Here is a 13,736-nt window from a genome sequence, read left to right on the forward strand (position 1 = left end):
TCTGAATTAAAGATGAAAGTTGGGACTTGGGGTCAATCAGAAGTAACACCATTGTACAGCTCATGGCTAATGTTATCCATTTCGGGAACATACCACTGTTGCTGTAGTAGAAACATGTACACAGATATTACCGTTATGATGTTATTACCGTTCACGTCTTCACAGCTTTCTGTGTGTAACTTCAGGCGCGGTGGACACTGAACTGTCACCACCTAGGCTCGCCCTGACTCCTGACGCGGGAAATAACGGCTCTTCTCCGGTTTCTAATGACGCGCATGCATTATTGAGCGTGCTCTCCCGGGGTGCACGTCGCGCTCGCACTCGAAGCACAAGGTCACGCACAAAACGGACCGCGAGCGAGGTACATTACACGGACATTGTTCAGCTCATACTGCGAAAGTATTTACATCTAAAAAAGTAAAAACTATAGACATTTTAATGGTTTCCATTACAAAAACTACAATGATCCACATTTAAAATGTTTTGGGGTTATTCTATTAGAAATTAATGGTGTTTTGGTGGTTCAAATTCACAAGATAACATCATACCAATAGAACTTAACACATTACCAGAACTGACCCACATTAACCATTATAGTTTATGTTAAAACCAACACAATCCCCATTGCAACCATTAAATCAATTACAGTCTCTGTAATGTTTCCATTTACCCCACAAGGGATAAACCGATACCAATGCCAAATTACTTTTTTGTCTAGTTACTTCTATAAAACAAATCATTGGTACAGTATTATAGCACTTTGTAGATGAATCACTCTGTGTGAAATCCGGCCTGTACTCAGTGACGTATCAAAATCTGCAATAGGACAAAATGATACTGTGGATACACTTACATTTAATGAGGCAGAGCAGCATAAAGTTACATGGCTGATTTTAGTTTTACAATATACAGAGGTTTCAATGTTTAACCCATTTTAAATCAAGAAAAAAAGGATACAATTTATTTTCAAAGCATATACAAGTTGATAAGTGTATTCCTGAAACCTATATGGCTTAGAAACCATCATATTTATGGGGATGGTCACAATTTAAAAATCAATAGTAATACAACCAAAATGAATACATCAAGAAGTCACATTAATGGTACTCAATCTAGATGTGATATAACAAATGTGATAGCACATCCTAAATGTTTTTCAATCACCAACCCAGTCAGGGATTGACTATCACTCACTGACCAAAATTATGTGTTAACAGTTTTAAATGTTTGTCTAAGTAGCTTCTCCAAAAGTCAAATTTACTACAGTCAGACAAGGACATGTAGTTAATGCCAATGTGCAAAAAAAAAGGAAACTAGCGCCATCAGCTGGCTAAGTAATGTAATATGGCTAAAAACTTGCACATGAAGTTGACCAGATCCTCTAAATTACGGTTGAATGCAGGACTGGTTTTAGTTTATAACACCATTCTTTAACAAATAATATCTATGCATACTATAAGCATGTAGTGGACAGTGAAATTAGACATTGATATTATAAAGAACCGTTTTCTTGGGTATAACATTACAATATATTGCCTATGCCATTTCTTATTATTTCAAGGTTAACAGGACATTTTTAGTGGACAAAGATGTTTCTGTTTCATTGAATTATGTAAATTAAAAAAATAAAATAAAAGATGAACACCAACAACAATACAATGCTTTACCACATGAAAAGGGTTACATATGTACATGTTTAACCATTATTTGTTTGGTTTCATTAACTCACCCCATAAAAACAAAACATGGAGGTATGAGGTTTCTAGAATGAGTATATAAGTAAAACACACAGATAAATACATACGTACAGTATATATACACACACACACACACATACATTCAATTCATAGACAGTTTGTACAATCAGTGATAGCTTTAAAAAAAATCCTATTACATCATTGCCCAAGTCCTCAATCCACCAGAGAAATGAGATAATCAATAAAATAAAACATTGAAAAAAGCAGATGGAAACACAGGCCATCATAGTTTGCATGTTAAATGGTCACGTTGGCAGCACAGAGACTAGTGCTTTTATCGTGTTTAAAGAACGGAGCGAGGTTGACTCGCTCACTCAAAGTGCACCCTCTCCTGTTTAGGGTTTGAAGCGCACTCTTCATTCCAGCACAAATAAACTCAATAAAAGCCAACTAGTGAAGCGAAGCAAAAGAAAGAAACTGAAAATCGGCATGCAGATACACCATCACCAATGTAAAAAGGAAACAAAAAGAAAAGATACTTATACCAGTACAAATGGCAGAATTTAATATTCCACCTTTCAGTTTGTCAGGGGTTCGCGTTGTAGCTGTGTTTGATGTACATGATTAGTTTGTGTTCACTGAATTGGAATCAGACTTCAACCGAGTCTTCTTTAGTGGTAGTTTAAATGAGGTTCACTGTTATTCATCCATTATTACAGTCCTATATACGCATAGTTAGAGATTAGCAAAAGCACACATTAAATAAGCTTTACATTAACTGAAAATAAGACTGTGTTTCAGTCTGTTTATACTTTCCGTATAAATCAATAATGCTTGTTTGTGCTCAAACTACAGTGGAAGGTTTCAAATAAAAATTCTATTTCAAAACGAGGCCAAATTAAATGTAAATAAAATCTTCAAGTCAAATTATCTGTAGACATTCATCACATCTATCATGTGTTGTACTACATGTGATGGAGGCATGCTGGACTGAATGAACTCTTCAGAGAGAGCGTATGAGAGTGAGACTACGTCAACTGTTAAAGGCTCCTAGTATCTCGGCCGAAAAGCACATTTCCTTAGGAAACAAGCATAATTCCCACCTTCACAGATACCAGACAACCAAACGGTCTTCACTCCTGAGCTAGCAATACAATACAGCTCTTTCGAGGAGAAATGGGCCCCGTTACACAGCTGCAAGTCTAGGCACTGAAGGTCCTGAGCTCAGTGGGTCCTGTTGTGCGGCTGCATTTTTGAGCTCAGCGAGTCCTGTGGTGCAGCTGTGTCTCTGGGCATAATAGGTCCTATGGCGCAGATCCACACCTAAGCACAAAGGGCCTCCCGGCGCAGCTCTGCCTCTGGGCTCATTGGTCCCAGTGATGCAGCTGCATCTCTGGGCTCAATCGATCTTGTTGATGGAGCAGCATTTACAGAAAAAGAAGGCGTGTTTGGTCAGTAAATTTTGGTTTCCTGGTGTTAGCTGTGTCTCCTTGGTGACTGGTGGAGGTCGGCTTGCTGAAGACTATGCCGGGATAGCTTAAACCTCAGCAGCCATCAGGCCGATTTTCATCTCATCCTGTCAATCCGAGTTGGGCTTCTTCAGCGAGAAGGTGCATATTTGAAAATGAGCACTCAACTGCCTTACCTGCACAGAAACAGGAAGATAGGGTTTAAAGAAGGGGCAGGCAAACTATGGCACTTTCATCTGGCCTGCTTAAATGCTTTTGTAAAATTGACACTGTACATTTTCCATCTCCCCTAGAGTTAAACAATTGATTTTTACAGTTTTGGAATCCATTCAGCCGATCTCGGGTCTGGGGGTACCACTTTTAGCATAGCTTAGCATAATCCATTGAATCTGATTAGACCATTAGCATCGCGCTCAAAAATAACCAAAGAATTTCGATATTTTTCCTATTTAAAACTTGACTCTTCTGTAGTTACATCGTGTACTAAGACTGACGGAAAATTAAAAGTTGAAAATTGCAACTTTTAATTTTCTGCTGTCTTTGTACACGATGTAACTACAGAAGAGTCAAGTTTTTACTATGAAAAATATAGAAACTCTGTGGTTATTTTTGAGTGCGATGCTAATGGTCTAATCGGATTCAATTAATTATGCTAAGCTAAGCTATGCTAAAAATGGTTCCGCCAGACCCAAGATCAGCTGAATGGATTTCAAAATTATAAAAATCAATTGTTTAACTATAGGGGAGCTGGAAAATTAACCTATTTAAAAAAATGTGGAGTGTCCCTTTAAGATGGAAATAAACGGTGTTGTAAATGAAGAGTTTGGTTCCAAAACGCAATAAACGCCATTTTTGAAAAAAATGAGTTACTGCCAGAATCAGTATTATATCAGGTCAGTATTAAAAAGTAAATTCTTAATTTGACGCAAAATCCATTATCCGCCATGTTATTCTGTCATCTTTTCTCCCTTTTTTTCCAAAATGCAATAAACGCCACTCCCCCTTTTCTACAGAATGCCATAAATCCACTCCACAGATTGCAGCGCACCATTCCACGCAATGTAAACAAACAATGGCGGCGCGCTGAGTACACGGAATCCTAGTTTTCCTCATCCACTTTGTACTTCCTTGATCAGCAAACAAACAAAAACAAAATAATACTTTAATGGCATTGATAAACCTGTGATGGTTTTCTGTGACGGGAAAGAAACGTAAGCCATCAACATCTAATAATTTACGCAAGAGACGGGTGCTTGTTTGCCCGGGCCAACAGCATCAAGTTTCTGTCATGATAACACATTGACCCCAGGGGATCTTATGAAAAACTTTCCATAATTTTACTCAAAGTCAATGAAAATCGAGCAGGACCAAAACATTTTACAGCTGATCGCTGTGAAAAACGTTAAGCCACAACGTCAAGTATAACCGCAGCAATGACAGTGTTCTTAATATGACAAAGTAAGTGTTTTGATTAATGACATTAATGTTTATATTTTTAATTAGTGTATAACACTAGTCAACTAAATGAATATAACATGGCAAAGATGAATGCACATTTATATAGGCTATTGATTCAATAGATTTATAGCATTTTGAATAAAAACTTGTCATGGATTTATTGCATTTTGTGGAAAAAATAATCAGTTTTTATAATAAATCTTTAAAAATCAAGTTATGGATTTGAATTTTTTATGTTTTTATAACCTAAAGATGCTATGTGAAAGTTTGTAACAGAAAATAGTGGTTTTCATCTTGTCACTTTCTTGGTATAGAAAACATGTTTTTACCGAAATTTGTCAAAATGGATTTATTGCGTTTTGGAACCAAACTCTTCAAATATACTCACAACTGATACTCCATAGTGTATGTGAACGAAGAGAACTACAGCGGTCCATATGTACAGGATAACAGTTTCACTGCTCTGCAGGGCTCCAGAGATCACCAGCAACACCACAGCTGTCATCGGCAACAACAACAAACTCAATGGCTTGCATCGAGTGTTACTCATCTGGCATACAATGAGCTTGCACTGGGAGAGACGGCGAGAAAGAGAGTGTGTGTGAAAGCATGTCAGGGGCAGACATCGGACAAGATGTTTTAACAGGCACTGAAAGAAGTCCTTTGTCATAGCCAGAAGAATGTGAACACTCACAGTAACGTTGGAGAAGGCTGTGCCCACCATGAAATAAAAAACTCTGGGTTCCTTTTCGATGATGCCTGTAGGAGAAAAACTGATCCACAGCGTTGACAGCACAAACAAGAGCGCTGGAGAGAAAAAGGGCAACAAGGCCTCATATATCGAACTGTGCTTTAGGGTGTTATTACGGTATGCCCTGAAATAAAAAACACAGAGAGAGAAAAAAGTGAAAACAAATACTAAAAGATCATTCATTATTTAATAGAAAAACAACAAGGTACAAAGTAGATTATAAGCACATGACTATATGTTTGAAGAGCTCAAATGCAAAAGATGCTAAACGCCACCTCTGTCAAAACTAGATAATGATATTAACCGAATACTCTCAACACGTATTATATAATTATTTGCTTCAAATCTGCTTGATCCCAGCCTCAGGCCATTTAGAGATACCGGTTTGTTGGCAGAATCCGTTTAACGGCACATCAATTGCAGACAAATGTAAAAAATGACAGCGGATCACATTTAAATTGGGTTACTTGGACCTTACTGTATTTTTCGGACTATAAGCCGCGTTTTTTTATATCTTGGCTGGTGCTGCGTCTTATAGTCAGGTGCGCCTTGTAAGTCAGTATGAATTAATTTTGACATTTATGAAGCAAGAGACATCATTACCACCTACAGCCGCAAGAGTCCGCTATATGCTGCTTCTGTGTTTATGTAATTCAATAGATTCAGTGATGCGGAATGACGAGTCTGCGAACTTCACACTAGTTGGCTTGTTCGGTTAATTTAGACTATTCAACCTTCCAGGTAAGTTCTGTATGCTATGGTTTATCGTTTAAATAACTGATAATATTACTTTAATGTACAAACATCTATTCAGCCTGCTGTTCTGTCTGCTTTTGTTTAGTTGAATAACTTGCCTTTCCAGATTAAATGCCTGTTCTTCGGCTTGGATTTTGTGAAATTATTTTCTAAAAAAAACGCGACGTATATATTAGTTATTTCATCTTAATAACGCTTTTTTGAATGATGCAGCTTATACTCCGGAAAATACGGTAATACAACAAGAATGTGGCTGACACATGCATTACAGCAACCCATGTGTTCGTCATTTTTAGTTTAAATTCTGATTGCAGTGTTTCTAGTTGCATCTTGAGTAATTTTACAACTGTTTACTATGTCTTGTCTGAAGAAGTGAATTTTTTGTTTGGAGGTTTTTGCCAAAAAGGCTTGCATGGACCTTGCAGCGATAGACAGTCAAATTATTTAAATGACACTAAAAAAGTGGCATTTGTGAAAATAAGGCATTTCAATTACTGACTTACTATCTTTTCTTTGCCATTAAAGTGAAATTATTGAACCTAACATGAAAGCCTGATAAAAAATGCTCAATTACAAGAAAACAGACTGCATCTGAGCTCTTCATATATAAACTAATAGTTTTTTAAAAAGGTACAAAACCATAAAACTTACTTAAAGACATTATAGAGGCTCATTGGCAATGTTACAACAAATAAGCAGGCTGTAATAAAACAAATATAAGAAACAAAATAAGTCAACCTTCCGATACATAAGCTTGACCATATTAGCCAATAACAATGCAGCATTTGACATTTTAGCAGAGAGAAGAGCTTGCTCACCAATAATCATGACGGTAAAGAAGTCTCTGTAATAAATATTCCATATAACGGGCTCATACCACGTCTCCACACCAACTACTGCTGTGACAATGTACACGATAGAGATAGTCTGCCAGGTATAAACAAAAAGATTATTACAAACTGGCATCCTTGAGTTTCTATACTCTAGTATGAAGTAATATTTTCTGTTCATTAGATTAGATTATTATCAAGTCAATATCAGAAATTACCACTTGGCTTATGTCGTAGCCCCAAGGCAGGAACAAAATTCCAGTGTTGTATTTCTCCCAGTGGGACAGTATGAAGGAAAACAGGACAACCCATAAAAGATAATGCAGCGTTACAACGTTGACGCCAGTGTCACCCCGCCCGAAAACGGAGTAAACCGTTGCAACGAAAAACACGCATGCCCAGCTGTCCAGGCCGTGGTCAAACAGTTCACCCAGTGGAGTGCTGGAGTTTGTCCTCCGAGCCTGTTTTCCATCCACTCCGTCTGCATGAAGCCAAACAAATTATGTCAATGTATGCTTTTGCATACAAACCCATGGGATTTAGGAATTCACAAATCCACACAATCATTAAAGGTGGGGTGAATGATCTCTGAAATCCAATGTTAACACCCCTCTACCCCAATAGAATCTGGACCTTCTTTTGATAGACCCGCCCCACATATACGCAACCCAGGCAATGATGTTGATTAGTAGACACGCCCCTTACTGCTGATTGGCTACAAGTGGGTGATTCTCGCGAAATTAGACTTATGAGGTGTCATGAAATATTTTGAATAAAAAAGTAAATGCAAAGTAAGAGCATCAAAATAAGAAGCATACAGTTACAAACATCTCTTCATGTACTATTTTGCACATTATTTCAAATGACATCATACAAACCAATTTTGTTGTTTTTTCCACATTTAAGGGGAAAATTTTCATTACCGTAACGTGTCCATGACTGGATTTGGGTTCTTTGACATGGAAATATTTGTAATTAAAAAATCTAAAAATTAAAAAGCTTCAGTGCATGTTAAACTATAAACATTTACAGTAAAGAAACATGTGGTATTTGGTGATCATTGGTAAATGTAGAGACAATAATAAGGAATATAAATGTGTCCAAGACCAATTTTCTCATCCTCCACAACAATTTTCAATCATTGTTTAAGCCCTCAATGAACTAACATTTAAAAAAAAAGAAAAGTTGGAATGGACATAATTAACTGTGACACTCAAGTTCTTATTTTTTTTATCCAGATAAAAGTTAAAATTTTGTTTGTCATAGTACCTAGACAACTTTTTTGTTCTCATTACCAAAACATGAGTTTGTAAATTTATATATTTAATGTAATATCATGTTGCGGTAATGATAATTTTTGATAATGATAATCTAAAAAATTTTAATAATTCTATAGGAAATATTTTTTAAATCCCCTAAAATTAATGGTTATAGTAAGTTTAGACGTTAATCTTACATGTGCAAAAAAATTGGCTTCAAGGGCTTTTTTAAAAAATCTGATGCTGGACACCTTTTAAGTCTGGATTTTGTGATAATCACCCAAGTGTGTTTTGGTACCCGGCCCGAAAAAGTGTTTCAAAAATCATGCACCCGCCTTTAAACAGACCACTATTACAATGATCAATGAAAAGATTTTCTTAAACTCACCTAAAGTATAGGCTAGAAAGTTAAACAAACCAGCAGCTATCCATACCCAGCTTGGCACATGTAGGTAGCCTTTACCTGTAATCCAAAAACAAGAGATATAAAGAAATAAATTACATCACGTTTCTTGGAACAGAAAACATGCTATAGTGTTTTAGTACGAATAAAAACAGTGTACCATGTGTGTATAGTATGTATTGGTTATATTTTGTGTTTATTTACGCTCTGTTAGTGTATATATGTGAGAGCTGTTGGCATGGCTGTGTTATAACAGATGGCTAGTTGATGAGTAAAGAAATGATGAGCTGGAAGGCAGACCTTGATCTTTCTAATAAAAAAACTATATAAACAAACAGTAAAAGGACAGAGAGATGGATTTTTTCTATGTAATCATTGCACCATTAAACAGCTAGTGACTACATGAAATCACCTCTGAGTACTTTTAACCCAGAGGTTCCCAAACTTTTCATTCTGCGCCCCACTTAGATGGGTATCATATATACCGAGACCCACAAACATATTTTTAAAAGTAAATACTCTTTTTTTTCTTTTATAATCAAGTAGTTTTATTTTCCTTGTCAATTTATAATTTAAATGTAAGTATAATTGCCTACTTATGGTAAATCATTGTAGCCAAATGACTATGCGTGACCCACCTATTCCCACTGGCCGACCCACAGTTTAAAAATCCTAACCAACGTTAACTTTCACTCATGACTATTGCAAACCACACAAACACCAACATTTACAGACTTCACCTGAGGCATGAAAGTCAAAGTCATAGAAGGACAGCAAGGTGAAGGTGAATACCAGGAATATAAACCCTGTGAACGTGATGAGGTTTGGGGCAAGCCATGTGGGCAAGACCTGAGACACAGAGACAGAAATTAGCAAGTTGCAGACGTCTGATCTCTCGTGCGGTAATCAGATCCAGACGGAAGATTCATTAATGTTGCATATATGCAATTCAATGAAAGCAAAACACAGTGTATTATTTTGAAGGGAAGTACGTACCACTAGGCATTTGTGTCTTTAAATGTTTTCTCTTGTGTCTTTACAACTCTAAGTTGTAAACTATATTTCGCTTATCTTTCTTTACAACTTTTAGTGGAGCATAAAATTAATTACACATCAGCAACAAACAGGCATGATCTAAAATGACAGTCAGAGATGCTAATGCTCTCACCTTCACCAATGAGTTCCAGAAGGGGTGCATGATATAGATCGAAAGGGGGTTGGAGTCCACCGCACTGTACTGTAAAGAGGAAACACATAAGATGAGTCATGTGCTACATGTCACACCTCATTGACAGTCTATTAAAAGAAATGTGTGAATGTCCAAATCATGAAAGTGTTAAACAGAGGGTTCCTGTTTTTTTTTAAACTGACGTGGAAGCTATATTAAGGCCATGTTTACATTAGAGCATTTGCGTTTTAAAACGGCATTTTAAAATGAAAACGATCCTCGTTTATACTGGCATTTTAAAAAGAATCTTCATCCACACTATACACCACCATAAACGCATGAAACATGACCAATCATGTAACTGGGCATGCGCATAAAAGTGTAAAATAACTTATTACTCTAATAATAGCTTACCTGCACGTTTACGCAGCCTAGGGGTGTGCGATATTGACAAAAATTCATAGCTAGATCCTTTGCCGGCCACTACAACAGACACTATTTTTTAACCTATAAAAATGTGTTTGGGAAAGTCTTATACTGCTCTATCTACCCCCTACAACATATTAATATGATTAATAGGTTAATTTTGATTTTATAACTTAACAGAAAGTTCTTTATGATTTAAAAAGAAAGCATTCAAGTGAACAGTACTAAACAGTAGCGAACTTGAAGCAAAAAAATAAATTTTATTAAATGCAAACTTCAATCAAACGTAGTAAGAGGTGAAGTATTAATTTAGCCTACCAGAAATGCTTATTGCATTAATTTTTAAAATTGTGCGAGGTCCGTGCACGTCCTCCGCTAGCAACACACAAATAGCTAAAAGCGCAACGCCTAAAAGAGCATTATATATTAATGACGATGAGTTTATTGTTTTTATTAATTTATATTAACAAAACTTATCAACAAAACATCGATTCAAATTAAGAGACAAATTATCTGAAACGAAATTCATTTTAAAGTAGCAAACAAAACTTACATTAAACTGGAAAATAATTTCTGACCCATTACAATTCTCCCTTCATATTGGCCTTTGCAACGCCTATATGGCATTTAAAATTACAGTCTATCTTTCGTAAGCTAACTAAATTTAAACAAAACATAAACACTTATACTGTTCTAGCTCCCCCCTACAACATATTAATATGATTAATAGGTTAATTTTTATTTTATAACTAAACAGAAAGGTCTTTATGATTTAAAAAGAAAGCATTCAAGTGAACAGTACTGAACAGTAGCGAACTTGAAGCAAAAATAAATCAGCAAATTCAAACTTCAATCAAACATAGTAAGAGGTGAAGTATTGCTTTAGCCTTTACCAGAAATGCTTATTGAATTAATTTTTAAAAGTGTGCGAGGTCCGTGCACGTCCTCCGCTAGCAACACACAAATAGCTAAAAGCCAAGCGCCTAAACGAGCATTATATTAATGACGTTGAGTTTATTGTTTTTATTAATTTATATTCACAAAACTTATCAACAAAACATCGATTAAAATTAAGAGACAAATTATCTGAAACGAAATTCATTTTAAAGTAGCAAACAAAACTTACATTAAACTGGAAAATAATGTCTGACCCATTACAATTCTCCCTTCATATTGGCCTTTGCAACGCCTATATGGCATTTAAAATTACAGTCTATCTTTCATAAGCTAACTACATTTAAAAAAAACATAAACACATTAAACCCAACAATACTCAAACATTCATATAAAACAGACATTATCTATAAGGATACATGTTAAAACTATCCGATATAGCGTTTATAATAGCTGGTTGGTAGATGTTTACTATTTTTGGCAAAACCTCCGTAACAAACCAACATTTACATGAATAAAATAATTTTTACTTTGAAAATGATGCGCTGTCACGTTAACATCAGCTGTTCGTTTACATAAGACTCCGTCTATGTTCATTTACACTCAGAGCAACGTCTGAGTTCTCAAACTAAAACGGGGTCTTCAGCGTTTGCGAACGAATCCGTTTATGAGGGTCGAAAACGGTGATGTAGTGTAGATGAAAGGCGTAAACGTAGCAAAAGTAACGCGTTTTAAAGGATAAACGCATTAATGTAAACATAGCCTAAAAAACTTAGATGATGTTACAGCGGGCAAATTCGGATTTTAGATTATGTTTCTGTAAATTAATTATTTAAAAATTATTAACTGTGCTATGTGTGTCTATGGATGACTTGAATGTAATGCTTTTTTTAACAAAGGAATAACCAGTTGTGTCACTTTTACTCTTTTGGGTGATGGGAACAGATTCCTTAGCTCATTGAGGTTTATCAAAAACATCTGGATTTGGGATGGTCTGAAGATAAACCCTAAAGGGGACATTTCACAATACTTATTAAGATGTCAAATAAATCTTTGATATCCCCAGAGTACATATGTGAAGTATTAGCTCAGAATATCACATAGATAATTTATTATAGCATGTTAAAATTGTCACTTTGAAGGTGTTTGCAAAATTTGCCGTTTTGGGTGTGTCCTTTAACATGCAAATGAGCTGATCTCTGCACTAAATGGCAGTGCTGTGGTATTATCCCCTTCTGACATCACAAGGGAAGCCAAATTTCAATGACCTATTTTTCATATGCTTTTGGAGAATGGTTTACCAAAAAAGTTACTTGGTTGATTTTTTTCTCCACATTTTCTATGTTGATAAAAGCACTGGGGACCCAATTATAGCACAATATGTGCAGCAATGGCTATCAAGTACAGGCAGATACAATGCAATACTACAAAATATCTACTTAAAAAACATACATTAAAGGACTAGTCCACTTTAAAGATGGGGCCCATTGACTTACCATCGTATTTTTTTTCCTACTATGAAAAGTCAATGGACCCCATCTTTAAAGTGGACTACTCCTTTAAGTTCTGGAAAAATTAAACAGAATCTGGATAATCGCACTCTATAATATTTCTAATATATTAAAAACATTCACATGATGTAAAGCCACTATTGGACCCATGAACTCTACGGTAACGTTAGTGTCTAGATAAATATTAAATGAACACACTGAACCATTAAAGGAAATGGGGAATGTGTGACTCGCTCACACACATTCAAATTATGTCTCAATCTTCCAGATCCGTATCTGAGGCGGAATCATGAGCCCATCCCTCAACAAACCAGCCAGATTTACATACTACCCACAAAGCAATCATTTTAAATCAGTTACAACGAAGTTAAACAATGGAGCGTGTGTTTAAGTAAGTTTTTAATAACGCCCTTTTAAAACAAAGTGTCGTGATGTTTACAAAAGGAAACTGACGACTTTCCCTGTCACTGTCATCTAGTAATCCAGCAGCAGTGAAGCAGTTAATGAATACTACAAACATTTTACCATATTCTTTAACCTTGTAATTTATCTAAACATCATGGTTAATCGATTTATCAAAATAATAGGATAAACAAAGCATTTCCTTTGTACACAAGAATGTAAATGTGACTATGCACAGTCGTTGTCCTTCTCGGGAGCGGCACACACCGGTAGACCTCATGCTGTCATGATAGCATAGCTCAGCTAGCCGAAACGCTAAACTCCGACACATTAAATAGGATCCTGTGAGTAAAGACGATCTTACCTTATATTTATCAAACCCTGAGAGCTGCTCCTTGGTGACATAATCGTAGAGAGCCATGATAACGGCAGCACGGCTCTGAAACGGAGGGAAATTTGCTAGCCGCGTCGGCTCAGAGGACCCGCAGTGGTTTGCGTAAGCGGGGACGCTGTGGCGTGACGAATGAAGCTCCGCCCCAACGGCACGTGCTCTTTCATAATAAAAGCCCCAAATAGAAAGTGTAGTAAAACATTAGGCAGATACGACCACACTACATTTACAAATACAAGTACTACTGCTAAAAGTAAACAATACAAATTGTAATGGTTTACATTACAAACGTAATTGTTACATTAAAACAATTACAGAATT

The 13,736-nt window shown here is 36.1% G+C and overlaps 1 protein-coding gene across 1 annotated transcript; it reads right to left on the reverse strand.

The window, feature by feature from the left end:
* Nucleotides 1-835: 835 nt before the first annotated feature.
* On the reverse strand, nt 836-13,547 carry selenoi (selenoprotein I). Its single transcript, XM_065285491.1, has 10 exons — nt 13,389-13,547; nt 9,792-9,860; nt 9,364-9,472; nt 8,609-8,683; nt 7,180-7,442; nt 6,950-7,058; nt 6,783-6,831; nt 5,319-5,499; nt 5,013-5,195; nt 836-3,342 (listed from the first exon to the last, which is right to left on the reverse strand). The coding sequence occupies exons 1-10, from the start codon at nt 13,443-13,445 to the stop codon at nt 3,235-3,237; spliced, it is 1,203 nt and encodes a 400-aa protein (XP_065141563.1). The 5' UTR covers nt 13,446-13,547; the 3' UTR covers nt 836-3,234.
* Between the last annotated feature and the right edge of the window lie 189 nt (nt 13,548-13,736).

The sequence above is a fragment of the Paramisgurnus dabryanus genome, chromosome 21, assembly GCF_030506205.2.
Source record: "Paramisgurnus dabryanus chromosome 21, PD_genome_1.1, whole genome shotgun sequence".
Taxonomy (NCBI): Eukaryota; Metazoa; Chordata; class Actinopteri; order Cypriniformes; family Cobitidae; genus Paramisgurnus; species Paramisgurnus dabryanus.